At 45.1% G+C, this 27763-nt stretch overlaps 1 protein-coding gene across 1 annotated transcript in view; it reads right to left on the bottom strand.

The window, feature by feature from the left end:
- LOC148025160 (putative serine/threonine protein kinase IREH1) overlaps positions 1-27763 on the bottom strand; it is a 134808-nt gene that overhangs the window by 11042 nt on the left and 96003 nt on the right. The window contains exon 14 of the mRNA XM_087694915.1: positions 23430-23481. Within this exon, the coding sequence (XP_087551041.1) occupies positions 23430-23481 (52 nt within the window). The remainder of the gene's footprint in view (positions 1-23429; positions 23482-27763) is intronic.

Here is a 27763-nt window from a genome sequence, read left to right as displayed (position 1 = left end):
TATCCCAAAGCTCTTACACTTGCCTTGGATCCAAGCTACATCTACGAGCTTTGGGATGGTTCACTCTGAGAGCACCATAACAAAGCTCGTAGACCCATGTGGTGCAAGGTAGGTTTACAAGCCGCGAGATAATCTACTATAGACTGGACCATGCTAAAGCCTATAGACCTGCATGGAGCAAGGAAGATTTGCAAGCTTTGGGATGGTTTGCCCTATAGGAGACCATGCTAAAGCTCATCAACCTAGTGGGACCAAGGCAAGTCTAAAAGCTCCAAGATGGTCTACCCTAATGAGGACCATGCCAGAGCTTGTAGACTTGTTGGCTAAGGCCAAGGTAAATCTACGAGTTGCAAGATGACTTACTTGGGTCATTCGTAGGTCCAAGGCAAGTCTACAAGCTCTAGAATCTGATTGGAGCTTATGGTTTAGCATAACTTCTTCTTAAGAATTTGCATTATTGAAAGGGAGTCCATGCCAAAGCTCGTAGACGTGCCTTGCCCCAAGTAGGTTTATGAGCAGGTCTACAAGCAAACCATCCCCATGCTCATAGACTTGCTCTGCTTGACCCAAGATTCCATGCTTTGGGATGGTTTGCTCTAAAGTAGACCAACCTTGAGCTCATAGCCTCTTCAAATGTTATCTTTTAAAAATCATCTAACATAGACATTCATGTTATTTCTTTCATATTCATGAATGAGAAGTTTCTTTTTTTCAATATCTTTGTACTCCAATATAGTCATAGGGAAGCAACTTTTTGAGCTATGGCATGGCCTGCACTTGCATCCCAAAAACTTTATTTGGAGATGAGGTCAAGAGTGTAGCTGAGCTCGTTAAAGCTACTGATTGTGAGCAGAGGTGCATGCATTTGATTCCCAACTCCCATAAATTTGCAATGTCCTCATCTACCATAGACAATTAAGATAGCTCTATCTAGAACTAAACTAGGTCATGTTTATGGTCATTTTGAAGGTTTTGGGCCTTATGAGCTCAAATTTGGGATCAAAATCACAATATTTTGTACTCTTGTGTGTTCTATGTATGGATCATGGCAATGCCTCTCTCTCTCTCTCTCGCGTAATAGACGATTGTATTATTTATGAAAAAAGTACAAAATTACTTGATTATAAGATACAGGATGGCTCTAGGCCATCATGCATAAAATGAGACAACACATTCAAGTGCAAAGGAAGTAGAGTGACTAGAGGGGGGTAGAAGAAAGTGTAGCATGCCAAGAAGGCAAATCCTATCTAGGGAGAATATTTGCTAACATTGATCAATCAAGTCGGGGCTGCCAATGAAGAAGTCCTTTAAAGCAGACTACATAACTCAACATCCCCAATGAAACATCAAAGATGAATGCATTCCTTGTGCTCCATATATGTGAACAACCCCAGAAGCATAAGAAGTGAAAGAGTACTTTCATATCAGTTTGCATCAAATCTCTAAACCTAGGATGTCCAAACTTCAAAGACACTATCCCTTGTGAAAGCATCGATAGCCCAACCACTCGGAACCAAATGGCCAATAGTAGTGACTAAACCTTCTATACCACTGAGTAAGTAAGAAACCTTTGGTTCCATAGAAAGTAGCCTCGAATTGATCTAAAGGACATAAAAGCCCCATTGGCAAGGAGAAGAGCATCAACAATAGTGACTAGTCCCAGGCATGCCATCCTAAACAACATCAGCCTTTGTTCTTATGTGCCTTGCTAGGAGAGAAGCTTTGAAATAGCCAGCACTTCGGCTCTCAGAGAATTTGTTGCCTCTCGATCCGGAGGTGGGTGCCAAGAAGGAATAACAAGGACCCATCTCCAAGAGTGGACCAAATGATTTAACAGCATGGAAGACTTAAGATGGAAAGGTGGTTCAGCGTTAACCACGTGCCACGATGAGGCAAAAATCCTAGTGTTCCCAAGCTTAATACCCCGAGTCTAAATTAAAAACTTGGCAGTCAAAGACCAAGGTTGCCTTCCCTCACAGAAAGCCTAGAATAGCTCTCTCTCTCTCTCTCTCTCTCTCTCTCTCTCTCTCTCTCTCTCTCTCTCTTTTGTGAACAAGAGTATATTCATGATAGTTGGTCATTTTTGCGGCAATTAATGTCTACAGCGGGATTCGGCCCTCGCATGATTTTTTTGGTTGATACCATTAGTCAAGGTGCCGTGGCTCGTATTGCACTTAATGGAGGGATCGCGGAGGGAATTGCCTTATCTCGGTCTCTTTGGCAAGGCTGCCCTGTCAGACCTTTGCTGTTTGCATTAGTCACCCACCCAATGCTCTCACTGTTGGATAAGTTGGCTGATCAAGACGAGATAGTTGGCTTATCTCTTCCCTGTGGTGCCCATCTTGTGGGTCAATCTTTGGCGGATGATTCTTTTATGTTCCTCAAGGCTGATCACACTAATGTTAATCAGGCAATGGTGGCGTGGAATCTTTTTTCTTTGGCATCGAGTCTTCATATTAACACTCATAAATCTACTCTACTCTCCTGTACAAAGAATGATCTGCAGGCCTTGGGCTGGAATGGAATTGTGATTCCATGGGGAAATATAACTAGACACTTGGGATATGCTATTGGTGTGGAGGTAGCTCCCTGTGCCTTACTCGATTGGATGGCCTCTCGGATTTATGATAGGTTCATGTACTAGAAATCTCAATCAAAGCTGAGCTCTACCTGTCAGACTAAAAGTTGCTCAATGCATTATGATCAGTATGATTTCGTTCTTTTTGCCATTGTTTCCCTTGACTAAGAAGTCCCTTTCGGAATAGGTTCAGCCTATCAGATTCATGTTGTGGAAAAAAAAAGGCAATTGTTTGAGACAGGTGTGGATTTCGTGGCAGCATGCGACTACTCCTAGAAGAATGGGGGATGCAGCTTTGTTGGATGTTAACTTACATATGGCTACTTTGAGGCTAACCCTTTTGCAAGCTCTATGTATACAGAGTCATCCTTGGTTAGATATTGCTGAATTTTTCATAGAAAAGATAGGCATATCTCATGGTAGCATGGTTATTTATGCTTTGGTGGCATGTGCTTGATTCCACAAGGCCTATTAAGGTCTCCCAATCTTTTCTTCTTTCAGCTCTCTCTTTCTCTCTCTCTCTCTCTCTCCCCCTCTCTCTCTCACGGTATTATGACATGTGAGAAGCATGAGCCCTTCAATTTCCATGCCATGCATGTCGAGAAGCACACAAACAAGTTCAACTCCCACCAATGGACATGCAAATATTGCAAGAAGCGGTACACAAGTGTTGAGAGCTGACTTCTCCAACATCTTTCCAAGACCCCACTAGAGTGAGTTTGCTCCATGCAAAGAAATCCCTCAAAACATCATAGACAAGATTCTCAACAAGATGAGAGGGGGATCCACTAGAGGAGGAGAAAGTCACTTGCATCAGTTAAAGATACACCTGCATTCGAGACTTCCTCATAAGTAGCCATGGGTGTTGGTGCCAATACGCCACCCAGAATCCTTAGCTAGTGAATCGCTATCTGAGTCCGACAGGACTTGGTCATTCCCATTCTCTATTTGCTGGTCAAGAAAAGTCATATCGATACCATTTGTCACCTGCAGATTATCCATCACCCAGCGAGCAAGAACTTCTTTCTGCCCCTTGTTGCAAGTTTGTCAAGACACACTCTGTCACGAGGAGCTATAGCAAGTACCCAGCACCAGGTGGCACATGATAGTTTAGCAAGACGATGGGCAGTCGAAAGGGCGTAGCTAATCCTTATTTGCCCTCTCTCTCAAATGCAAGGCTAGGCACAGGTCGCAGAGCAGGGTTGGGCTACTTGCGACTGGGTGCAATAGGTGTGCTAGGGTAGGGTTCGAGCAGGAACGGGAGTTTGAGCAAGAATGGGCCATTTTCTCTCTCTCTCTCTCTCCTTGTGTGTGTGTGTGTGTGTGTAAACTATAATTTGTGGTTGCAGATGGGCCCCTCAAATGTGGTGCAGGTTGTTACCAACAATGCACTTAATTGTCAGTGCATGGCCGTTTGCTTGAGGTTAAGTTTCCTATGGTTGTGTGGGCAGTTGAATTAAAGGAGCCTTCTTCAATTCAGTTTGCTTACACGTGGTTGTTCTTGAAACGCATTCATGAGGTATGGTCTCCCCTATGCCAAACAATGGTGTCCACTCTATGGAATGAGTGGAAGAAGCACGAGACAAAAAGGGCCAAAGTCATTCAATGCCTATGTCTTAACAAGCAATTTTGGCAAAAAGTCCATGCCATTGTTATTGTTGTGACTCCCTTTTATAGGCTGTTGCGTACGAGCGATTGCAAGGGGTTCACCATGGGTTGTCTTGTCACTACACTTCCTTAAATCGACATTGGTGGAGGCACATGCTTGCACGCTAATCATAGTGACACAACATGCACATCTTCTAGAGATAGAAGAGAGGAGATGGGCCATCCGTGGTTTTGCAACATTCGTATATCTGTCCTACAAATGGCGAGCGGTCATGGATGATAGAAAGCATTGTCTAAACCAGCTTGCATATTTCACTCGTGTGGTTCCCATGGATGACTGCAACGTAGTGTTAGAGGAGCTAGGATGCTACACAGATGAGAGAGGGCCTGTGGCATTTGTTTATGCCACTTGTTGGAGGAGAGAGTCACTAATAGGCCTCTCTTTTGGTGGCAGAATTTTGGATGCACACTAGAGACTCTTCATCCCTTTGCCATGAGACTCTTTTCTTAGAATTGCTCTTTGGGTACGTGTGACAAAAAATGGAGTGTATATTCTCTCATTCACATATAGATTCGGAATCAGCTTAGCATATGACAATAAAAGCAACTAGTCTCTTGCCGCATTTGCTTATGCATCATGAGGATCATGACGAGCATGGGTGGTCCAAAGCAAGTAAACACTTAACCATGAATCATGATTCATAAATTTCAAATGATAGGTCAAGTTTTAATTTGTTGTTTTGACCTTATGACACTCGTTACATTCATAGTTAGTGTGTTGGTGGGCAAGGACTTCGGGTAGGTGGTAGTAGGGGTTCAGTCTGCATCCTTGGACATCGATCAAGGGTAGTTCAAGTGGTTTGCAGACATATGAGAGGGGTATGAGCACAAGGAATTCGAGTAGGTGGTCGTAGGGGCATGGTCATTCTACACCCTTCAACATCGATGAGGGGTGGTTCAAGTGCCTTGCAGACATGCCAGGGGGACTCTAGTAGCTCTCATCCCATGCCTCCTTTGCATACATAGCCATTGCCTAGGGAGCCATCATTTGATGATGATGGTAACTTCATCAATCAGAATGAGTATGAAGGGTCTCACCACTCAATGTTGATTACTCATCTTCAGACTCTCTTGATAAGCACTCCAAATAGTTATGATGATGATGATGATGATAGTGATGGCTCATCATAGGCCTCTCTCTTTTCTATATGATTGTATCCACTCTTGATTCCTACCTATGATCTATGATCCATGTTTGATGTATTTCGTTGTACTGCATGTTGCAGATGTGACTACTAGGACCTAGCATATGCTAATTTTGGCTTTTAACATCATGTATTCATCTTGATTCTTATTTAGTAATGGCATTGCTATTTTCACCTTAAAACATGTGTTCTATCATTTATAGCTTTTTTTTAAAAACCGAGGTAATTTTTCTTTTCGTACTAATATTGTACCCTACCATATAAAATCGTAAGGTACTATTTCGTATTGTATATTTTTGTACCATACCTTTGGTCTTCAAAACATGCATTCAGCAAGCACTCTTGGCTCTTTGGCCACATGTTGAGATGTTTGATGCAAAGCCTGTTGATGACACAACCCTTTCTATTGAGGATGATCTAGAGGTGCTTAGGGGCACCTTGTATGCCCTATTCACATTTTTCTTAGAGGCAGCTACCAAAATCAGGTGGAAAAGTCCATTGGTAATCTCAAATATCCTGCCTCGTGCTTGGAATGGGAAAGTGTAACTCTATTTTTGGATAATTATTAGTAGAGAACAAACCATAACGTTTTAATAGCTTTCGCCCGGGGCTAGATGCTTCAGCAGTTAGGAACCTTGAAGTATTTTTCAAGAGAGATTTTTTTTGACTCGATAATAGTTTAGTCGATTCACCACAGAGCATGTCACCACAGTTGCCACTCTTAATCAACAACTGGACTGTATAAAAAGCCTGTCCATCTGAGAATGATTAGGAGGCAATTAATTTATTAAGTATAGAAAGACTATCTCAGTACTCTCTCTTCTTATTGAAGAAGGCAATAAACTTTAAGAAACTTGGGTTCAAAAGCCTTTTGATCAAATTATACCCTCTGATCAAGCTATCTGCTCAGCCTTTTGAACAAATCACACACTCTGATCAAGTGATCTTCTCACAGATGAGACCCAGTCCTTCGAAATGCCCCCCCTACCTGGTGCCAAGAATTGAAATATTTTATATGCCACATGAACTTAAGAGTGTGGTCATCTAGGCTGGGTGCTTAGCTCTAGGTGTCAATCTTGTGCTTCCATAGAAAGAACTTATGTAGGCTTCTCTTATCATTTTTCATCCAAGTTGGGATGCCCAACCTATGCACATTCACCAATGCACAATTATGCCTTACACAATTGTCAGCTTGATGTCCACAACTGTGACAAATATCTAGACTCTCTTTTAATCTCATCTCCTTGGCACCCTTGAAACCACTTATGATAAAGAAGCTTGTTTCTCAATTCTAATGTACAGTAAATGCACCAAACACATAACAAACGTGACATACTTTGCTGGATTGCTTCAATGACTACATAGAGAAGGATTTGTTGTGTTGTAGTAGTGACTACTTCAATACAACCTTGCTGGACCTAGTTCTCTCTTTGCTAAGAAAGTCATCATGCAAATGCAAGCTTATACAAAGCTAGCGCCAAAATTGCAAGCATAGCCACAAAACTACTTGCAACTACCTTCTAAGTCATAATGCCAATTCAATCTTGCACAGAACCAGCTATAAATTTATAGCCATCAACTATCTGCCAGGAAATTTATAATGCAAATGCAATATTGAACAAAGCCATGACTATTGAAGTAATTGCCATGGAATTACTTAAGAAGGTGCTACTAGTGGGGAAAGGATACTGGGCTTGGACAGTGATTTGTGTGCACACACACACATGCACACGTGCATGCGCACACGCACTACGAGAGAGAGAGAGAGAGAGAGAGAGAGAGAGAGAGAGAGGCGCGATGGCTGAACATCGAGGTCTGGCGAGTGACGGCTGAACATCGAGGTCTGGCCCTGGCGACTTGCCCTGTACAGTGGGCGCGCTTCCTTGCCCTGTGCGCAGCAACCTGAGATCTTTCCTCGGGGCTGCGCAAGTTCTGTTCGGCCCACCGTGCAGAAGGAACGAGAGAGAGAGAGAGAGAGAGAGAGAGAAAACAGCCGAAGACTTACTGGCCTTGGTCCGTTCCTTGCTCCTGGATTCCCCTGATGATGATTTTCTGCTGTCTCTGGAGAGGCGGTTGGCCCATCTTATTCAAGTGTTTCAGTTGAAATCTTATCAACAGGCCAAGCTGCACAACTTGATGGACACAATGCAAGATAGCACCTGCCAGTCTCATAAGTTCTTTCGCGCCTTGCATGCATCTCCGCCCCGCGAAAATATGACCAGACTCCAGGATTCAGAAGGTCGCATGGTCACGGATCCACAGACCATTGTCACTATGTGCAGAAACTATTTTATGGATCTTCTTGGTTCCTCTTCCTCGCCTTCTGGCCAGGTTACGCATGCCCGTGCGGTCTTCTATCATCTGGTCCGCCAGCAGGTTCCAGTTGATATGCAAGCCGCTTTGGAGACGGATATTTGCGAGGACGAGGTTATGGATGTTTTGTTGCACCTGCTGAATGATAAAAGCCCTGGCTGGGATGGTCTCACTAATGAATTCTTTTAGACCTCGGCCACGCAGTTGGCGAAGCCATTGGTGGCCATGTTTCAGCAGGTGTGGGAAACGGGGGTCATGCCCTCCTCATGGAAAGAAGGCCTTATCAAACTAATTCCAAAGGTCCCTTCGCCGTCAAAGTTGCAACACTGGCGACCAATCTCGTTGATGGGCTCCATGTATAAAATCTACTCCAAAGTGCTGGCGAATCGGCTCCACAAGCACCTTCCAGCTATTGTGCATCCTCTCCAATATGGTTTCATTAAGGGCCGCAACATTCTGCATAATATCTTAAATGTGCAAATGGCCATTGACTATGCGCGGCACTCCGGTCAGGAAGTGGTATTGATCCAATTGGACTTGGAAAAGGCATTTGATTATGTGGACTGGTCTTTCATTGCAAACCTCATGTCGGCTATGGGCTTTGGTACCCGAATGTCCCGATTGATCTACACCATTAGTGCTGAGGCTTCCTCCAGAGTTATGCTTAATGGTGGAGTTACAGAGCCATTTGTCCTTGCATGCTCGGTCCGACAGGGTTGTCCTTTGAGCCCTCTCTTCTTTGCCCTGGCGACTCACCCGGTCCTTTCAATGTTATCCTCCATGGCAGCCTCTGCCCAGCTGGCCGGTCTGTCTCTTCCGTTGGGTCAGCACTTCGTTAGCCAATCTTTGGCGGATGACACCTTTATGATTTTGCAGGCGGACAGGGACAACATTCGAAGGGCATTAGATGTTTGGACACTCTTTGGTCAGGCCTCTGGGCTTCGCATCAATGCCCTTAAGTCAGCCCTTCTCAGTTGTACGGAGCCTGATTTGCAGTCCTTAGGCTGGCAAGGCCGGGTGGTTTCCCGTGGCTCCATTGTCAGGCATCTTGGATACCCATTGGGGGTGGATGTACGGCCAAAAGCCCTGCTGGAGTGGATTTCACAAAAATTGGCAGCAAAGTTTATGTATTGGAAGTCGCAAGCGTGGCCATTCCATGTCCGCCTCAAAGTGGCCCAGACAATCATGCTTCCAATGCTAACGTATTTCCTGCCATTGTTGCCATGGACTCCTACTACTTTGAAGGCCCTCACTCAGCCCATCCGTTTCATGCTATGGAAGAAGGACTCACTGCAGGCCGGCATTTCCTGGATTTCTTGGTCACACGCATGTACCCCTAAGCGCATGGGTGGCGGAGCGATTTTGGATGCACACACTCATATGTTAGCTCTCCGTTGGTCCCTTTTTCGTGCCATGTGTGTGGATCACCACCCTTGGTCCATCATAGCCCGTTATTTTCTTGAGGACAGCGGGCTCCGCCATGGCAACACACGGCTTCGGGCTTCCTGGTGGCATGTCCTTAATGCTGACTCTCGTGTTTCCAGTCCCTCTTCCTCGTTGTTACTGCACTTGGTCGCCTCTTGGAAAGTAGTGCTCCAAAAGGCCCGCTGGCACCTAGTGGGGGACCGCTTGCAGACTAATTCCTTTCAGCTGGAATTGTTGGCAGTATCGAGACTCCTTTCATGGGAAGATAAACATCAACTCAGACCAAGATTTAATCGCATGGCCCGTTTAGGTGTGATGTCGGTTGCGGATGCTACCCTTGCTACTCGCAATGTCCTCGTCTCATTTCGGACTGCTCGGCGACTCTTTAAGATCCCGCGTGGATACCGTGATTTGTGGGAGCTGCTTTCGTCGAAGCTTCAGGATCGGCAACCCTTTCCTGCCTTGACGGTGGATCGCCCTTGGCAGGACTGGGATCTTGCAGGCCGCCTGAGTCTGGAAAAGGCCTCCACTAATCAGGTGTATCATCTTCTTGTTCAAGATTACCAATGGCTGGGAGAGAAAGCTAACACTGTTTGGGGACTGCGGAAATCGCTGTCATGGTGGCACAAAACGCTGATGGAGGGCTGGCAAAATAAGACACCTTTCTAATGCAAGGTTTTTCTTTGGCGGGTAATGATTGGTGGTCTTCCTCTGGCCTCGGCCCTTGCCAAGCGTCGCATCTCGAATGGCAATTGTTTCTTCTGTACCACACCGGCGGAATCGGCCCGACATCGTTTTCTCTCTTACCCGCTCGCCAAGAATATCTGGTCACTCTTGTCGCACATTTGGCGCGCGGTGGTGGGATCCTCGCTAACTCCTTTCGATTGGGTTTTTGTGCGCCCGATGTATTCCGCACCGCCACAGTTGCATGAGAAGATCTTATTTCACTTTTTCAGATATTGGGGATGCTGGCACATTTGGACAACGCGCAATGCTTTTCTCTTTGATTCGGCCTCTAATGTACCCCGACATATTGCCAGGCTTAAAGGGCTCTTGCATTGGCAGCTGGATATCATCCGACACTCCGACTTGCTCCCTCGAGAGGATTTGCATCCGTGGCATATGGCAATTGCCTCTGGGTCGTTGCCATGATTGGTGTAACTTTTTCAGTGCATTACTACGAGGCTTCCCCACACGTTGGCCTAGGGCCCTCGTGTATCTTGTAATCAGAGAAAAGAGAGAGAGAGAGAAAGAGAGAACCTCTTCACATGATGGCTTTGTGTCATCATGTATCTTGTAATCCAGTATTTTTTTCGTAATTAATATAATTACCTTTTACGAAAAAAAAAAAAAAAAAAAACAGTGCAGCAACCTGAGATCTTCCCTCAGGGTTGCGCAAGTCCTGTTCGGCCCAGCGTGCAGAAGGAATGAGAGAGAGAGAGAGAGAGAGAGAGAGAGAGAGCCACACCCTACTCGTTTGTGCCCAGCGCTTCCTACCTGCCCTGCGCCCCCTGTGCTCCCGTGGGGCTGGGACCTGTGTACCACCAGCAGGCATCTCAGCCTCCTGTCGCCTGTTCCTGCAGCGTGCAGGGCAGGCTGTTTGCCCCGTAAGCTCGCGTCTCTGATCCGACCTGCCAGAAGAGGAGAGAGGGCCTCGTCAGGAGCAGGAAATAAGCAGACAGACTGCATGCAGCAGGTCGGAGAGCCATAAGCTCCTCGCGGCGGAAACCCTACCGTCGTCGATAGCCTCTGGCCCCCGCGATTGATTTCCTGTCGAACGGCCGCCCCTATCAGGGCCACATCTGCGCACAAGAAGGCATGCAGGGTTTGCATTTACCTTGAATCGATCGGCACTCAGCAGCAAAGAGGGGACTGTTTCAGGTCCAGGTTGCCTGGGCTTACAGGTTACAGCTAGAAGCTGCCCCACCACTCAGGCGGCTGCACTGCAGACTTCACCTCTTCTAGGTTTCGGGCACAACAGAAAGAATTCTGTGATACAGTAGAGGGTCGTCCTCCGCCGTGTGAGAAACCAGCGTACAGGGGTACAGATATCTAACTCAGCAGACAGCGATCTGCACTGTGCGTCAGTCCTCCTTCGAGATCAGATCGTGATACACGATGGCTGGTTTGGATCTGGATTTCATAGACCAAACGGTGGCAGCACTTGGCCCGGATTCTGATGCTGAGGAACCTGAGGATATGGTTCCGTGCACCGAAGAGATGCCCCCTGGTCCTGACATCTAGCCTGCGGGTAAACGTACCAAGCATACTTCGGAAGAGATAGGTGTTCATCAGGATCGTTCCTATGCTCAGGTTGCTTCGGATTCTGTGGACTCTCAGGATGTTGACTGGGAGCATTTGCTGGAATTTGCCAACACTCTGCTTGGCGATTATGTTCAACATAATCAGGAAGTCTTTTCTGACTCTGCACCTGACGATGTTCCGGAAGCCACCGTGGACCCAAAAAGTGTCCTGCGCTCCTTTTCGGTGTTTTATGATCGCGCCGTGATACTCTTCTTCACTGGTCGAATCCCGCTGCTTTCCCGTATTCGCCAGTGGCTGCACAGTCTGCTACAAGGGGAATGTGTTGAAGAGATTTTTGTTGGGTCCCGAGGTTTTTTTGAGGTCCTGTTGAAATCTGAGACGCACCGTGCTGCTGTCCTGTCTAAACTGCCTTTGTTTTTTGATCGCCGGTTGGTTCATGTGGTTCCATGGCGCCCAATGGCAGATTTTCAGCGTCTGCTGCAACGTGAATGCCCTGTGTGGGTAGAAGTGGAAAATTGTCCGGCTGTTTACTGGCCACTATTGAAGGATGCTATGGCCGCTGTGGGCACTGTTCTGGTCCCTCCCAGTCTCAGGGCAGTGAATCGCAACCGCTTGTGTATGTTATGGGACACTGCAAGGAAAAGGCTTGCTTGGTTACGCCTCAATTGCTCTGGCATGAATCCGTTACACTTTCGTTTGAAATGGGGCAATTTTGCAGGACATTGCTTTTCCTGTGGACAGTTGGGGCATTTTATGGCCGAATGCCCGGAGCAGCAACACACTTCAGATGTTGGCCATGTGGCGCCGTCCATGGAAGATATGGTGTGTGATGCTCCGACGCTGGATACTATCCACCCGCCCCAAGTTCTGGCCAAAGGTAAACAACAGGTTTTGGGTCTGGATTCCCGTGCCACTGATTGGGTTGAAGTACGTGCAAAAAAAGGCAACAGGGTTGTTGCTGGCATGGAGAATACTGTGCCTACTACATCACAAGATTCCATGCGTACATATATGCGCAGGAAGGAAATGTTGTCTTCCGAGCACTCTGCTCCTGCTATGCTTTCCTCTGCCCCCCGTCCTCAGCCCGCCAGGAAAATGTATTCGGATCGTCCAAAGGGTCCACCTGCTAAGCTGGCTTTTGATACTAGAGGCAATGTCATTACCCCGTGGGACCGTCGTTATCCTCGTTCCTACTCCAAGCCTGCAGATATGCCGTCTACTTCCAAATCTGGTCCTCAGAACTCTTTTGCGGTGTTGGTGGATTTCTTGGACGAGGGACTCCTGGACATTCTCGCCGACAAAGTCAAATCGAGGCAAGCTGTGCCTCGTACCTGATTTTGTTTTGAATACACATGAAAATAGCCACGTGGAATGTGCGAGGAATTTGTTCTCGACACAAACAACATGCCATGTGGACTGCATTGTATGAGAATCAGTGGGATGTCCTGTGCGCTGTTGAGCACAAGACTCACGGTGAAGCCGGAAAAGTTGTGGATTGCCATGGCTTTCGTTTGTTCTATGCAGGGACACAGGCCATGCATTATTCGGGTGTGCTCATGATTGTACATGACAAATATCAGCCTGTTCTTATTAAAAATGATGTTCATGGCCGCTTTTTGGTGATTGAAATTTTATTCGAAGGGGAAATCTTATGGTTACTTGGCCTCTATGCCCCGAATGATTCGTTATCTCGTCGGGAGCTTTGGCAGACTTTGCAGTCCTCCTTGTCACTTGGCAGACGGGGCTTCTTCATGGGGGATTTCAATATGTGTGTTGATTCTTCCCAGTCCACATCGGAGCATTCGGTAATCGATGCGCCGGAAAGTCGTATGTGGCAGGAGTTGGCTCTTGCTGTTCTTAAGCAAGATCTCTGGTCCTGGCTACACCCGTCTTCTACAGGGTTTACTTTCCATTCTGCCCAGTATGCAACAACATGGTCGCGGTTAGACCGTATATATATCATGCAGAATGATGATTTTCTTCCCGAGATGCTTGGAATAAAAGTGTTGCAGCAATATGCCTTGTCGGACCTTTCAAGCAATTTCTGGAGAGACTCCCTTTGCGTTTCAACTCGTCTTACTTGAAGCATGCAATCTTTCAGGGCTATATGCAGCAATTGATTGACAGATTCTTCTTGGACTTCTCCTCTCAGGGCACTGCGTCATTTGACAGATTGCTCTCTAATGTGTAGCGGGTTGCTCGGCAGTATGGGATCTATCATGCCTCTCTTTGTCGGCAGCGTCGACAGGCAGCGGAAGACCTGCTGGTTTTGGTTCGTTCTCTGCTGTGGTGGACACTCCGGATGATGCATTTCTGCTCGCACTGGCCATGCGTGTGGCTGATCTTATTAAAGCGTTCCAGTTGAAATCATATCAGTAGGCCAAATTGCAACATCTGACAGAGACTTTACAAGATAGTGCATGTCAGACACATAAGTTCTTTCGAGCTCTCCACGCCTCTCCTGCTCGAGAGAATATGACCAGACTCGAAGATGCAGAAGGTCACCTTATCCTGGATCCGCAGACTATTGTGCATATGTGCAGGAATTTTTTCCGTGACCTTCTCGGTTCCACTTCTCCACCTTCAGCCCAAATTACTCAGGCCCGTTCGGTTTTTTATGACCTGGTCCGCAATCAGCTTCCGCAGGACATGCAAGCTACTATGGAGTCAGATATTTGTGAGGCAGAGGTCATGGACGTCTTGTTACACTTGCCCAAGGATAAAAGTCCGGGTTGGGATGGTCTCACCAATGAGTTCTTTGAAGCTTTTGCTACCTAACTGGCGAAACCATTGCAGGCTTTGTTTCAGCAGGTGTGGGAAACGGGGATCATGCCTTCCTCATGGAAAGAAGGACTTATTAAACTGCTTCCAAAAGTTCATTCGCCATCTAAGTTGACACAGTGGCGCCCAATTTCTTTGATGGGTTCCATGTACAAAATCTTTTCCAAAGTAATGGCGAATCGGCTCCCTAAGCATCTCCCTGCCATTGTGCACCCTCTTCAGTATGGTTTCATTAAGGGCCGAAATATTCTGCACAATGTACTGAATGCTCAACTGGCAATTGATTATGCAAGGCATTCTAACCAGGAGGTAGTACTGATTCAACTGGACCTGGAAAAGGCTTTTAACTATCTGGACTGGTCTTTCGTTGCTGAACTTATGTCTGCTATGGGCTTTGGTGCTCGGATGTCTCGTCTAATCTACACCATTAGCGCTGCGGCGTCTTCGCAAGTCATGCTGAACGGAGGAGTTACTGAGCCATTTGTCCTTGCCCGCTCTGTCAGACAGGGGTGCCCTTTGAGCCCTTTATTCTTTGCCCTTGCGACACATCCAGTTCTTTCGATGTTATCTCATATGGCAGCCTCTTCTCAGTTGGCCGGATTGTCGCTTCCTACAGGACATCACTTCATTCGCCAATCCCTGGCGGATGATAGCTTTATGATTTTGAGTGCGGACAAGGATAACCTTCGAAAAGCATTGGATGTTTGGGGTCTCTTTGGTCAGGCGTCGGGCCTTCGGATCAATGCGCTCAAATCAGCCATTCTCAGCTGCACGGAGTCGGATTTGCAGTCCTTGGACTGGCAGGGTCTGGTTGTTCCTCGTGGCTTCATTGTCAGGCATCTTGGGTACCCTTTGGGTGTTGCTGTTTCCCCAAAGCAGCTTCTGCAGTGGATTTCTCAGAAAATGGTGGCTAAGTTTATGTATTGGAAGTCTCAGGCCTGGCCCTTCCATGTTCGCCTCAAAATAGCACAGACAATTATGTTGCCAATGCTCACATATTTCTTGCCATTGTTGCCTTGGACTACTACGACTCTGAATGCTCTTACTCAGTCTATTCGTTTCATGCTATGGAAGAAGGACTCATTGCATGCAGGTATTTCCTGGATCTCTTGGTCGCATGCGTGCACCCCCAAACGCATGGGTGGCGGAGCTATTTTAGATGCCCAAAGTCACATGCAGGCACTCCGTTCGTCTCTTTTCTGCGCCATGTGCTCGGATCATCATCCATGGGTCGATATAGCCCGTTATTTCCTTGAGGGCCATGGGCTTCTGCATGGCAATACCCAAATCCGGAGTTCTTGGTGGCATGTTCTTAATGCTGATTCACGGTTCTCCAGTTCTTCTTCATCGCTGCTTACTCATTTGGTATGTTCCTGGAAACAAGTCCTCCAGAAGGCTCAGTGGCATCCAACGGAGGATCGCTTAGCTACTAACTCTTTTCGATTGGAATTGCTGGCAGTCTCGCGTTTACTTTCATGGGAAGGTAAACATGAGCTTAGACCACAATTCAACCGGATGGCACGTTTGGGCTTGTCTTCGGTTGCGGATGCCACCCTTGCCAGTCGCAATGTGCTTATATCGTTTCGTACAGCTAGGAGGCTTTTCAGGATCCCTCGTGGATATAGGCCTTTATGGGAACAGCTTTTGAGGGTGCTCCAAAGCAGACAACCCTTTCCTGCCCTTGCTTCCGATCATCCCTGGCAGGATTGGGACCTACAAGGCCGGCTGAATTTAAGCAAAGCTTCTGGTAACCAAGTGTATCATCTTCTGATTAAAGATCATCAATGGCTAGTTACTAAAGCGAATGCTTTATGGGGATTGCGTAAATCCCAGTCATGGTGGAGGGCTACTGTGATGGAGGGCTGGTTGAACAAGACACCCTTCAAATATAAAGTCTTTCTTTGGAGAGTGATGATTGGTGGTCTTCCGCTTGCTTCAGCTCTTTCCAAGCGACGAATCTCCAATGGCAACTGTTTCTTTTGCACCACTACTGTGGAATCCGCCCGCCACCGATTTATTTCTTGCCCCATCGCTAAGAAAGTCTGGTTATTTTTGTCGGCTGTTTGGCAAAGGGTGGTTGGTTTCACCCTGCACCCCTTTGATTGGGTTTTTGGGCAGCCCAAATACCCTACTCCGGCACAGCCACATATGAAGCTCATGTATCACTTGCTTCGATATTGGGGCTGTTGGCACAACTGGACCATTCGGAATGCTTTTCTTTTTGACTCCGCCTATAATGTTCAGCGGCATATTGCGAGGCTTAAGGGCCTCTTGTATTGGCAGTTAGATCTTCTCCAGCATTTTGATTTACTCTCTAGGGAGGACTTACGTCCCTGGCATATGGAAATTTCCTCCGCGTCTTTGCCATGACGTTGTAACTTGTAGTATCTCTTCACATGATGGCTTAGATTGTCGTCATGTATCTTGTAATCAAGTAATCTTGTATTTTTTTCGTAATTAATACAATTACCTTTTACGAAAAAGAGAGAGAGAGAGAGAGAGAGAGAGAGAAAGAGAGAGAGAGAGAGAGAGAACACATTGGTCACTCTTGTAGCAGCCCTCTGTCTGTTCCTCCTCACCAGTTCTAACATCGCCACGATTAGCCAGAGAAGGTTCACCACTGACGTGGTGCTGTTGGCGGGGGCGCTGTTACTCAGCCAGACAGTTATAGGCACTGCGAGTCTGGCTACGATCTCATCACCAGGAGGCGAGGGAGTGAACCAGCTAGCGGGTGCAGTACAGACAGGAGGTGAGTGCAGGAGAATAATTGGTTGCGGGCGCAGATCAGGTGGTGGGTGCTATTCAGGTGACGACCTGCAGGTAGCTTGAAGGTCAGACCTGGGCCCTAAAGAGTGCAGGGTCCGTTCTGCCCGAGAGACGGAGAGAGAGGCCTGCGTCGTTTTTGCCCCCTGTGAGCTCCTGGCTCGCCCTCTGACCGGCACAAATATTGACACAACATGGCTAGTCTAGATATGGCTTTTATAGACCAAACAGTGGCAGCTCTTGGTCCGGATTCCGATACAAAGGAACCAGAGGATATGGTTCCTTGCACAGAGGAGATGCCCCCTAGTCCTAACTTCCAGCCTGTGGGCAAACGCACCAAGCATACTTCGGAAGCGACAATGGATAATCAGAAATGTTCTTATGCTCAAGTTGCCTCTGATTCTGCGGATTCTCAGGATGTTGACTGGGAGCATTTGCTGGAGTTTGCCAACACTTTGCTTGGCGATTATGTTCAACATAATCATGAAGCATTTTCTGACTCTGGAACTGAAGATGTTCTGGAAGCCATTGTGGACCCGAAAAATCCGTGGTGGGCTCTGTTCTGGTCCCCCCGAGCCTTAGGGCCATGAATCGTAACCGTTTGTGTATGTTATGGGACACTGCTCGGAAAAGGCCTGCTTGGTTAGGTCTTAATTGCTCTGGCATGCATCCTTTGCACTTTCGTTTGAAATGGGGTAACTTTGCGGTGCATTGCTTTTCGAGTGGAAAATTGGGGCATTTTATGGCCGAATGCCCAGAGAAGCAACTGACTTCAGATGCTGAGCATGTTGTGCTGCCCATGGAAGATATGGTGCTTGATGCTCCATCGCAGGATGCAACCCAGCCACCTATAGTTCTGGATAAAGGTAAACAACAGGTTTCGGGTTTGGATTCCCGTGGCAATGACTGGGTAGATGTACGTGCAAAAAAAAGTAAAAGGTTTGATGCTGGCATGGCAGATACTGTGCCTACTGCTTCACAAGAGTCCATGCGCACTTATATGTGCAGGAAAGAAATGTTGTCTTTGGAGCACCCTGCTCAAGCTATGGTTTCTTCTGCTCCCCGTAATCAGCCTACTAGGAGAGTATATACGGACGGCCCAAAGGGTCCACCTGCTAAGTTGGCTTTTGATACTAGAGGTAACGTGATTACCCGATGGGATGGTCGTTATCCCCGTTCCATCCCCAAGACAGTGGATGTACCGTCTACCTCCAAATCTGGCTGCCAGAACTCTTTTGCCATGTTAGCTGATTTTTTGGATGAGGGAGTCCTTGACATTCTAGTAGAAAAGGTTAAATCGAGGCAAGCTGTACCTTGTACTTGATTTTCTTTTTTGAATACACATAAAGATAGCCACGTGAAATGTGCGAGGTATTTGTTCTCGCCATAAGCAACATGGCATGTGGACTGTATTGCATGAGAATCAGTGGGATGTCTTGTGTGCTGTTGAGTACAAGGGTCACGGTGAAGCAGGCAAAGTTGTGGATTGCCATGGGTTTCGCTTATTTTATGCAAGGACACATGCCATGCATTATTCTGGTGTGCTTATGATTGTACATGAGAAATATCAGCCTATTCTTCTTAAAAATGATGTACATGGCCATTTTGTGGTGATTGAAGTTCTATTTGAAGGAGAGATCTTATGGTTACTTGGCCTCTATGCTCCGAATGATCCTTTATCCCGCCGGGATCTTTGGAATACTTTGCAGACCTCCTTGTCACTTGGCAGACGGGGTTTTCGAATGGGGGATTTTAATATGTGTGTTGATTCTTCACAGTCCACATCAGAGCATTCGGTGATGGACGCTCCGGAAAGTCGTGTGTGGAATGCGTTTGCTCTGGCCGTACTTAAGCAAGATCTCTGGTCTTGGCTACACCCTTCTTCTATAGGGTTTACTTTCCATTCTGCGCAGTATGCAACTACATGGTCGCGGTTGAACCGCATGTACATCATGCAGAATGATTATTTTCTTCCTGAGATGCTCGAAATGAAAGTGTTGCAACAATATGCCTTGTCAGACCATTTCCCTCTACAGCTTAAGATGCTTGCACAACCCATTGCACCTTTTAAGCAATTTCTGGATAGACTACCTTTGCGTTTCAACTCGTCTTATTTGAAACATTCAATCTTTTAGGGCTATATGCAACAATTGATTGATAGATTCTTATTGGACTTCTCCTCTGAGGGCAATGTTTCGTTTGAACAATTGCTCTCTAATGTGCAGCGGGTTGTTCGGCAGTATGGGATCCATCATGCCTCTCTTTGTCGGCGGCGTCGACAAGCAGCGGAAAACTTACTGGCTTTGGTTCGTTCTCTCCTGGTGGACTCTCCAGATGATGTATTTTTGCTGCCACTGGCGATGCGTTTGGCTGATCTTATTAAAGAGTTTCAGTTGAAATCATATCAGCAGGCCGAATTGCAAAATTTGACTGAGAATTTGCAAGATAATGCTTGTCAGACTCATAAGTTCTTTCGAGCTCTACATGCTTCTCTTGCTCGAGAAAATATGACTAGACTCCAAGATCCAGAAGGTTAAATGATCATTGATCCTGAGACTATTGTGAATATGTGCAGGAATTATTTTCTCGACCTTCTTGGTTCTTCTCCTTCACCTTTTGACCAAGCTACTCATGCACGTTCAATTTTCTATTATTTGCTCCACAATCACGTTCCACAGGATATGCAAACTACTTCGGAGACAGATATTTGTGAGGCAGAGATTATGGATATTTTGTTACACCTTCCCAAGGATAAAAGTCCCGGTTGGGATGGTCTTACCAATGAATTCTTTGAGGTTTTTGCTACTCAACTGGTGAAACCATTGACGACTATGTTTCAGCAGGTTTGGGAAATGGGGTTCATGCCTTCCTCATGGAAAGAAGGTCTTATCAAACTGCTTTCAAAAGTTCCTTCGCCGTCCATGTTGAACCATTGGAGACCAATTTCTTTGATTGGTTCGATGTATAAAATCTTTTCCAAAGTGATGGCGAATCGGCTCCACAAGCATCTTCCGGCCATTGTGCATCCTCTTCAATATGGTTTCATTAAGGGCTGAAACATTTTGCATAATATCTTGAATGTGCAAATGGCTATTGACTATGCAAGGCACTCTAATCAGGAAGTGGTATTGATTCAATTGGACCTAGAAAAGGGTTTTGATTATTTAGACTGGTCTTTCATTGCACAACTGATGTCCAATATGGGCTTTAGTACTTGGATGTCCTGCTTGATCTACACTATTAGTGCTGCAGCCTCTTCGCGAGTTATGTTAAATGGCGGTGTTACCGAGCCATTTATCCTTGCACGCTCTGTGAGACACGGTTGCCCTTTGAGTCCTCTCTTCTTTGCCCTTGCAACTCATCCGGTTCTTTCGATGTTATCTTCTATGGCAGCTTCGACTCAGTTGGCTGGATTGTCGCATCCTTTTGGACAGCACTTCATTAGTCAATCTTTGGCTGATGATAGTTTTATGATTTTGCGTACAGACAAGGATAATCTTCGCAAAGCATTAGAGGTTTGGACGCTCTTTGGTCAGGCGTCTGGTCTTCATATTAATGCTTTCAAATCAGCCACTCTCAGTTGCACGGAGTCAGATGTACAGTCATTGGGCTGGCAGGGAATGGTTGTTCCCCATGGTTCCATTGTCAGGCATCTTGGGTACCCGTTGGGTATTGATGTTCGGCCAAAGCAACTACTAGATTGGATTTCACAAAAATTGGCAGCCAAGTTTCTGTATTGGAAGTCGCAGGTTCGGCCCTTTCATGTTTGCCTCAAAGTGGCTCAGACAATTATGTTGTCAATGCTCACATATTTCTTGCCATTGCTGCCTTGGACTACTACTACTTTGAATGCTCTTACTCAGTACATTCCTTTCATGTTATGGAAGAAGGACTCCTTGCATGCAGGCATTTCATGGATTTCTTGGTGCATGCATGTATCCCCAAACACATGGGTGGTGGGGCTATTTTGGATGCCGAAACTCATATGCTCGCACTTCGTTGGTCTCTGTTTCGTGGCATGTGCTTGATCATCACCCGTGGGTCGTTATAGCCCATTATTTTCTTGAGGATCACGGGCTTGTGCATGGTAATACCCAAATTCGGAGCTCCTAGTGGCATGTTCTTAATGCAGACTCTCGGTTTTCTAGTCCTTCCTCATCCCTGCTTGCTCATTTGGTATGCTCTTGGAAATTGGTTCTCCAGAAGGCTCGGTGGCATCCAGCTGAGGACCACTTACATACTAACTCTTTTCAACTGGAATTGTTGGCAGCCTCGCGATTACTTTCTTGGGAAGGTAAACATGAGCTCACACCAAAATTTAACCGCATGGCACGTTTGGGCTTGACTTCAGTTGTTTGCAGATGCTACCCTTGCCAGTCGCAATGTGTTGATATCGTTTCGTACAGCCAGGAGGCTTTTCAAAATCCCTCGTGGATACCGTGATTTATGGGAATAGCTTTTGCTAATGCTCCAGAGCAGACAACTGTTTCTTGCCCTTGCTTTGGATCGTCCTTGGCAGGATTGGGACCTTGCACGTTGGTTGAATTTGGAAAAGGCCTCAGCTAACCAGGTGTATCATCTTCTGATTAAAGATCATCAATGGCTGGTTACTAAACCTAATACTGTATGGGGATTGCGTAAATCTCAGTCATGGTGGAAGGCAACTGTGATGGAGGGCTGGTTGAACAAGACACCTTTCAAATGCAAGGTCTTTCTTTGGAGGGTGATGATTGGTGGTCTTCCTCTTGCTTCAGCCCTTTCTAAGCGCCGAATCTCTAACGGCAATTGTTTCTTTTGCACCACCAGCGTGGAATCGGCCCGTCATTGATTTATTTCTTGCCCTCTCGCTAAGAATATTTGGGCACTCTTGTTAGCGGTTTGGCAAGCAGTGGTTGGTTTCTCGCTTAGCCCTTTTGATTGGGTTTTTGTATGGCCCAAATACCCCGCACAGGCACAGTTGCATATGAAGATCTTGTTTCACTTTCTTAGATACTGGGGCTGCTGGCACAAATGGACCACTCGGAATGCCTTTCTTTTCGATTCGGCCTCTAATGTTCCTGGACATATTGCGAGGCTTAAAGGTCTCCTGCATTGGCAGATAGATCTCATTCGCCACTCTGACTTACTCCCTCGGGAGGACTTACTTCCCTAGCATATGGCAATTTCCTCTGCGTCTTTGCCATGACCTTTGTAACTTGATGGTTTAGAGCCATCATGTATCCTGTAATCATGTGAACTTGTACCTTTTTTTGTGTGTGTGGATATATTTGGTCCAACAACTTTGTATATTTGAGCCAAATACACAAACTCCTTGTCAAGGGTTCTGAGAGTCCCAAGTATTTTTCTACAAAGTGAAAAAAAACCACACAAAGGGCAGTTGGCTATGTCAAACTAACAAAAATAATGGCCAAGTTTGGCTTGAAGTTTGTAGCAACTGGTTTCATTTGCTGCTCATGACTTGCACAATTGGATATTCAAAATGTTTGGCCAAATACTCAGCCAAATATTTTGAACTCCCCTCCATCAACCTCTTGCCCTCTTGCCTCCACTAAGAGATGCCTGCAACAGTGGTTCTGGGCACCAACTCAAAGCTCTTTTGAAAGGAACTTTTGTAGAAAGTGCCTCTTTTGCAGCAAGAAACTTCAATGAAATGCTAGCTCATTTGAATATAAGTATGCCCATACCAAAGCTCACATTCCAAAGAAATGCTATTAACATACTCACCTTTCACCCACTAGGGATAAACAAAACCTACACCAAGATTCATCACATTCCTGGAGCATCTTTCTGCACATATTGCCATGACCATGAGCCTTACAATTTGGATTTGCAAGTTTCAACTTCATTCTTCACAGAACAGACTTGAATCAGTAAATTATGTTTCCACACACTCTGACCCGATACCTGCTATCACAATACCGTTGTTGTTCCATAAGCTGACGAGCTTGTTTTCCAGAATACTTAATCTAGTAATTTTACGATAGCATTTTCCTTGCTTGTTAAGCAGGAAGCAGCTATTTCATTCCCCATATTTTCTACATTTAAACAGGGAGGTGAAAATCATGTATAAAGAACTTTAGTTTAAAAAGTTCCAGACTGACTGTAAATTTCAAGATTACATTCAAATGAAATCAAGGGAAATTCTTCAAGTCTGAAGCCTAGATTTAGATACCATCCAAAGTACTCTCTCCAGATTTAGAGACCATCCGAAGTACTCTCTCCACTCACTCCTGCCCCTGCCTTCTCTAAATTTTCAAATAATTCTGCAGGCTTCTGAGTGCCTCAATCAATCAACCCTCTGACAATGACAGACCAGGTTTACTAATAAGATGCATTCAAACACACTATTGTCAGAATTTATTAAAAGCTCTCCAAAAGCTATTGATGTCCAATTTTAGATTCGAATTCTCAGCATGCTATGACAATTTACAACTACACAATATACCTTTCGAATTCTTAGCATGCTACAACAATTAACAACTACACTATACCTCAGCAGCACCTTTTGCTCCCAGCCGCTCGTTTGGATCTTCAGTAAGTAGTCTGCATTAATGGCAATTACAGTTCACCACCACCTCATATGCAAACATTACTAGGGAAGCAAACAAATGAACAAGATAAAAGGAGTAGTAGAACAAGAGACCAGGGAAGGCAAAGAATGTGTCATATGTGCATAGATGCATGTCTACGTGTGTTTGTGCATGTGTGAGCATGTGTGTGCACATGCCCATTTGTAAATAAATGACTTAATGAGCATTGGACTCCATTCAGAAAATTCAATTTTGTGTGCGCGTGCACATGCATGAGAGAGAGAGAGAGAGAGAGAGCTCAAAATAGAACATTTTCCAGTTTTGAGGCATTTTTGAGGTGTTGATCCTTGGAAGTGTCAGATGGGTCAAATTGTGCATGCAAAAAAATATGTAACAGATGTGCAGCCACAGTAACGTGGGACAGGGGCAGGAACAGGGATGGGTCGGGGATGAAGGTCGGCCAAAAGTAGGGAACATGGATGGAAGAGTTGGACAAGGGGTGGGATGGCATACACAATAACATTTTAAATTCCAAGGTTACTGAATGCATGCGTTTGATATATTGGATGGAGGTGTAGTTGTGCTAAAAAAGGTGCACTACACATTAAACCTTCATGTGCTAATCAAACAGCCCAAAATATCAAATGGACTTAGCATGCTTTCTAGTGCCTACCCCATTCAGTGGCTGCACTGCGTTTCTTCCCAGCCTTCTAACACCGTCAAATTCCTGCTGTTAAAGTGGCCTATCTGAATCCTGATGCCGGCCTAATCTGGTGGAGTCTTCTCCATCTGCGTTCTTCTACCTACACTTTCTATAGCATCTGCTCCAGCAGCTGCTACCCAACCTGACTTGGTGTAGTCAGGCCCTCCAGCCCCTATCACCATCAACACTAGCCTAGGTTTTTGCTGTTCCGGCTGATGCCTGCCTGCTGGTCAACATCTGCATCTAATGGATTGCCTCCTTGACATCCATGACATGGTGCACTGCTGCATTTTGCTCCGCATTAGGGCCTATGGTTGTCACCTTGGTCATGGTGAATCATCCTGCTGACACTCCTCGTTCCAGTTGTATTTTTGCTGCCTGCCTACTCCATCATCAGCGTTTCCTCCAACTAGTTTTTCTACACTTGGGAGATCCACCTATGGTGGATGAAACATTCCAACACCTCCCTCAACCTACTCCCATGAGAGCCATCAGCTATTGGACAGCCCTATCCTTGAGCAGTGTGTATGCATTCATTCATTACTCAGCTCTTTTCATGCATTCAGTTCACCTTCAATTTTATTGTTTGCATTAGCAACTTTGTTCACTATGTTTTAGTCATGGTCATACACTTTGCCAATTCTATCTCCACAAGGTGGGTAAATGTCTCTTATCACAGAATATGTGCATGTGCATCCACACATACGTGCTCTTTCCATTGTAGAAAATCTGTGTATCATGTGGGCTGATTTGGTACGGCTCCATTAGAAAGTATGTAGATTTTAAGCATGTAAGTGTGACAAGGGGAGGAAACAAATTTAATTAACATAGTTAACAACCTAGAGGATGAAGGCTGAAAACTCAAAACCCAAAAATAAAAGTCCCCTCTCAACCACCCTCAACTCTTAGGATAGTGATGATAGTGCACATAGCACAATTAGGGCTAAGTTTTGTTAGGAGACTTAGTACTAGTAATAACCATCCTCAACTTAACTCTCACTTAGGATAGTGACGACAGTACACATAGCACAATTAGGGCTAAGTTTTCTTAGGAGACTTAACACTCACTTAGGATAGTGACGACACTACACATAGCACAATTAGGGCTAAGTTTTCTATGGAGACTTAGTACTAGTAATAAACATCCTCAACTTAACTCTCACTTAGGATAGTGATGACAATACACATAGCACAATTAGGGCTAAGTTCTCTTAGGAGCCTTAGTACTAGTAATCTTAAGTTTTTCTATTCAATAAAATTTTGTGCATTTTAACACACCCATAGTAAACGTTATTCATTGTACTCTAATTCATTCTAATGAGTATATTCATTCATGTGCTTTGTGTGTGTGTGTGTGTGTGTGTGTGTGTGTGTGTGTGTGAGTGAGTGAGTGAAGAACCTTAAATAAAATGAAAGAATTTACATCACCCCTTCTAGCCAGCCATAAAACCCATGAAAATGCCAACAATTACAAGTAAAGCCAAAAGACTACAAAAACATAGCAAACAAATATCACATAGGCACCATAATATAAGTAGAGGGAACAACGTCGAGCCAAGGAGCAGCCATGTTAGGGAGAACCACATCCACCAAAACCATGGACGAGATCCTCAATAACAATAATCCTGAAACACAAGCCACACGGCTACGAGGCTGAATAAAAAATGAAGGCATTCTGAGTGTGCCAAATGTGCCAACATCTAAGAAAATGTAAGAGGCACAGATGATCTAACTAGAGCATATACAAAGAGAGCATGTTATGGTAGAATTCCACAATTGGAGAAATATATCCCTCCATTTCCCTCTTGAATGATGGACATGCCATACTTTATTGGCTTTCATAGTGACCCTTCTCTTGTCCTCTGCCATCTTATGCTAGATTTGATTAGCTGATCTTTTCTAAAAGATCATACAAACATCCAATTCTACCAAGGTGAAGAAGGCTGAAAAGTACACACAGAGTATACTACTAAATCTGCTCTTGTAAGGACGACCAAACTTGGTTGCAGCCTTTCGGCACGTGAAAGTACTAGCAAATGCAACAGAAAGAATAAAGATGTGGTTGCCCAATAACAACAACATCATCGATTGTGTACAATTCCAATCGAGTGATCCAATTAAATGTATATTGCTGCAAGTCTTCATTAGGCAAATCTAATAGCCTAGAAGTGGCCAACACTTCTGCCTATAATGAATTCCCCTCCTTTCAAAGATGATTAGGACACTAGACTATGAAAAGGAATATCCTACTAAGAACCAATCAATTGAGTAACATTTGTAAAGATTTAAGAGACCAATCTCCTCAACAAAAAGTCCCGCAATATCAGTCCAAGGATGACTCTGCACACATAGGGCTTGCAAAAGCAACATTCTTACAGCTACCACATGGAGAGAGATCCAACAAAACTGCTCCCCCAACCGTTTTGTAGTAAAATACCACCAACAAATCGACACCTAGCCCAAGTGATTCCCTTTTGTTTTACAGAGCATAAAGTGGATAGGCTGCACCAATTCCAACAGAGACTTCTTGGTCTAAGGAACTATGGGCCAAAAATACAAGACCATAATACTCATGATGGAATAAGCCACTTTGAACCACACATGAAGAGGCTAGCCTTGATATTTCCAATACACAAGCCTATCATGAATCCAGGAGGACATCCACTCAAGCAAGGCCCAAGGAGCCATATCCACATTAATGGGATATCCTAAGTGTCAAGGAATTTTGCCTTTATAGACAACAATTCCTTGCCAACCCAAAACTTGCAAATTAGTCTACAAGAAATCATTGTAGACTTCTCGAGATTAGTATAAAGCGCCAAAGCTAAACCAAACAAACTCCAAAGAGCCATTGCCCGATTCACATTGGTCCAGTCAGCCCTAAGTAACATAAAGAAATGGTTTGCCAAAGATTGACCCAAAAGTTGAGCAACACTAAGAAGAGTCAAACCAACAATCTTTCCATCATCAGCTAGCCTATTCAATAAAGACAGAATCCGGTGATGATCAATGCAAACTATGAAGGACTAAGAGGGAATCCTTGACTGAGAGAATAGGACAAAGCAATCTCATCTATGAACCCCCCATTTAGAACAATATAAACCATAGCGTCCTAGCGTCTAAGCCCTAAGCTCACAAGCATAGGTTTTCCGTGATTTTTATGTGATGGTTTTTATTTCTTGGGTCTTGGTTTTACCTATGAGACACCTTTTATTGGGCTATCTCGCTTCCAATCTAATTAACAAGATGATGCTTCTGTTTGCCGCATCGAAGTTTTTCTTTTTAGAAAGATTATCCTTTTGTACCAATTTCATCAAAGTTTTTGAAATCAATAAGAGAAGTCATATTTGACCAAAACCCATGGTAGACATCAGTTGTCGTAGGAAAGACCAACTAACATGATCATAATTCTTTTCAATATCCAATTGGATCATAACAAACTGCAAGCTAGCTCCCTCTTGTACTATGAAACTGTGAATGGCTGATTAAATCAGTTATGATTTTACCAAGTTGATCCTACCAGTAGTTATATGCTTGTCTCAAAGATTAAGCTCTCTCTTGCTCTCTCTCTCTCTCTCTGTGCATTCCCCCC

Source organism: Lygodium microphyllum, chromosome 15 (assembly GCF_053477565.2).
Source record: "Lygodium microphyllum isolate KBCC chromosome 15, Lygodium_microphyllum_v1.1.10, whole genome shotgun sequence".
NCBI lineage: Eukaryota > Viridiplantae > Streptophyta > Polypodiopsida > Schizaeales > Lygodiaceae > Lygodium > Lygodium microphyllum.
The sequence above is the reverse complement of the archived record's forward strand: the minus strand, read 5'-3'. Positions and strand labels throughout refer to the sequence as shown.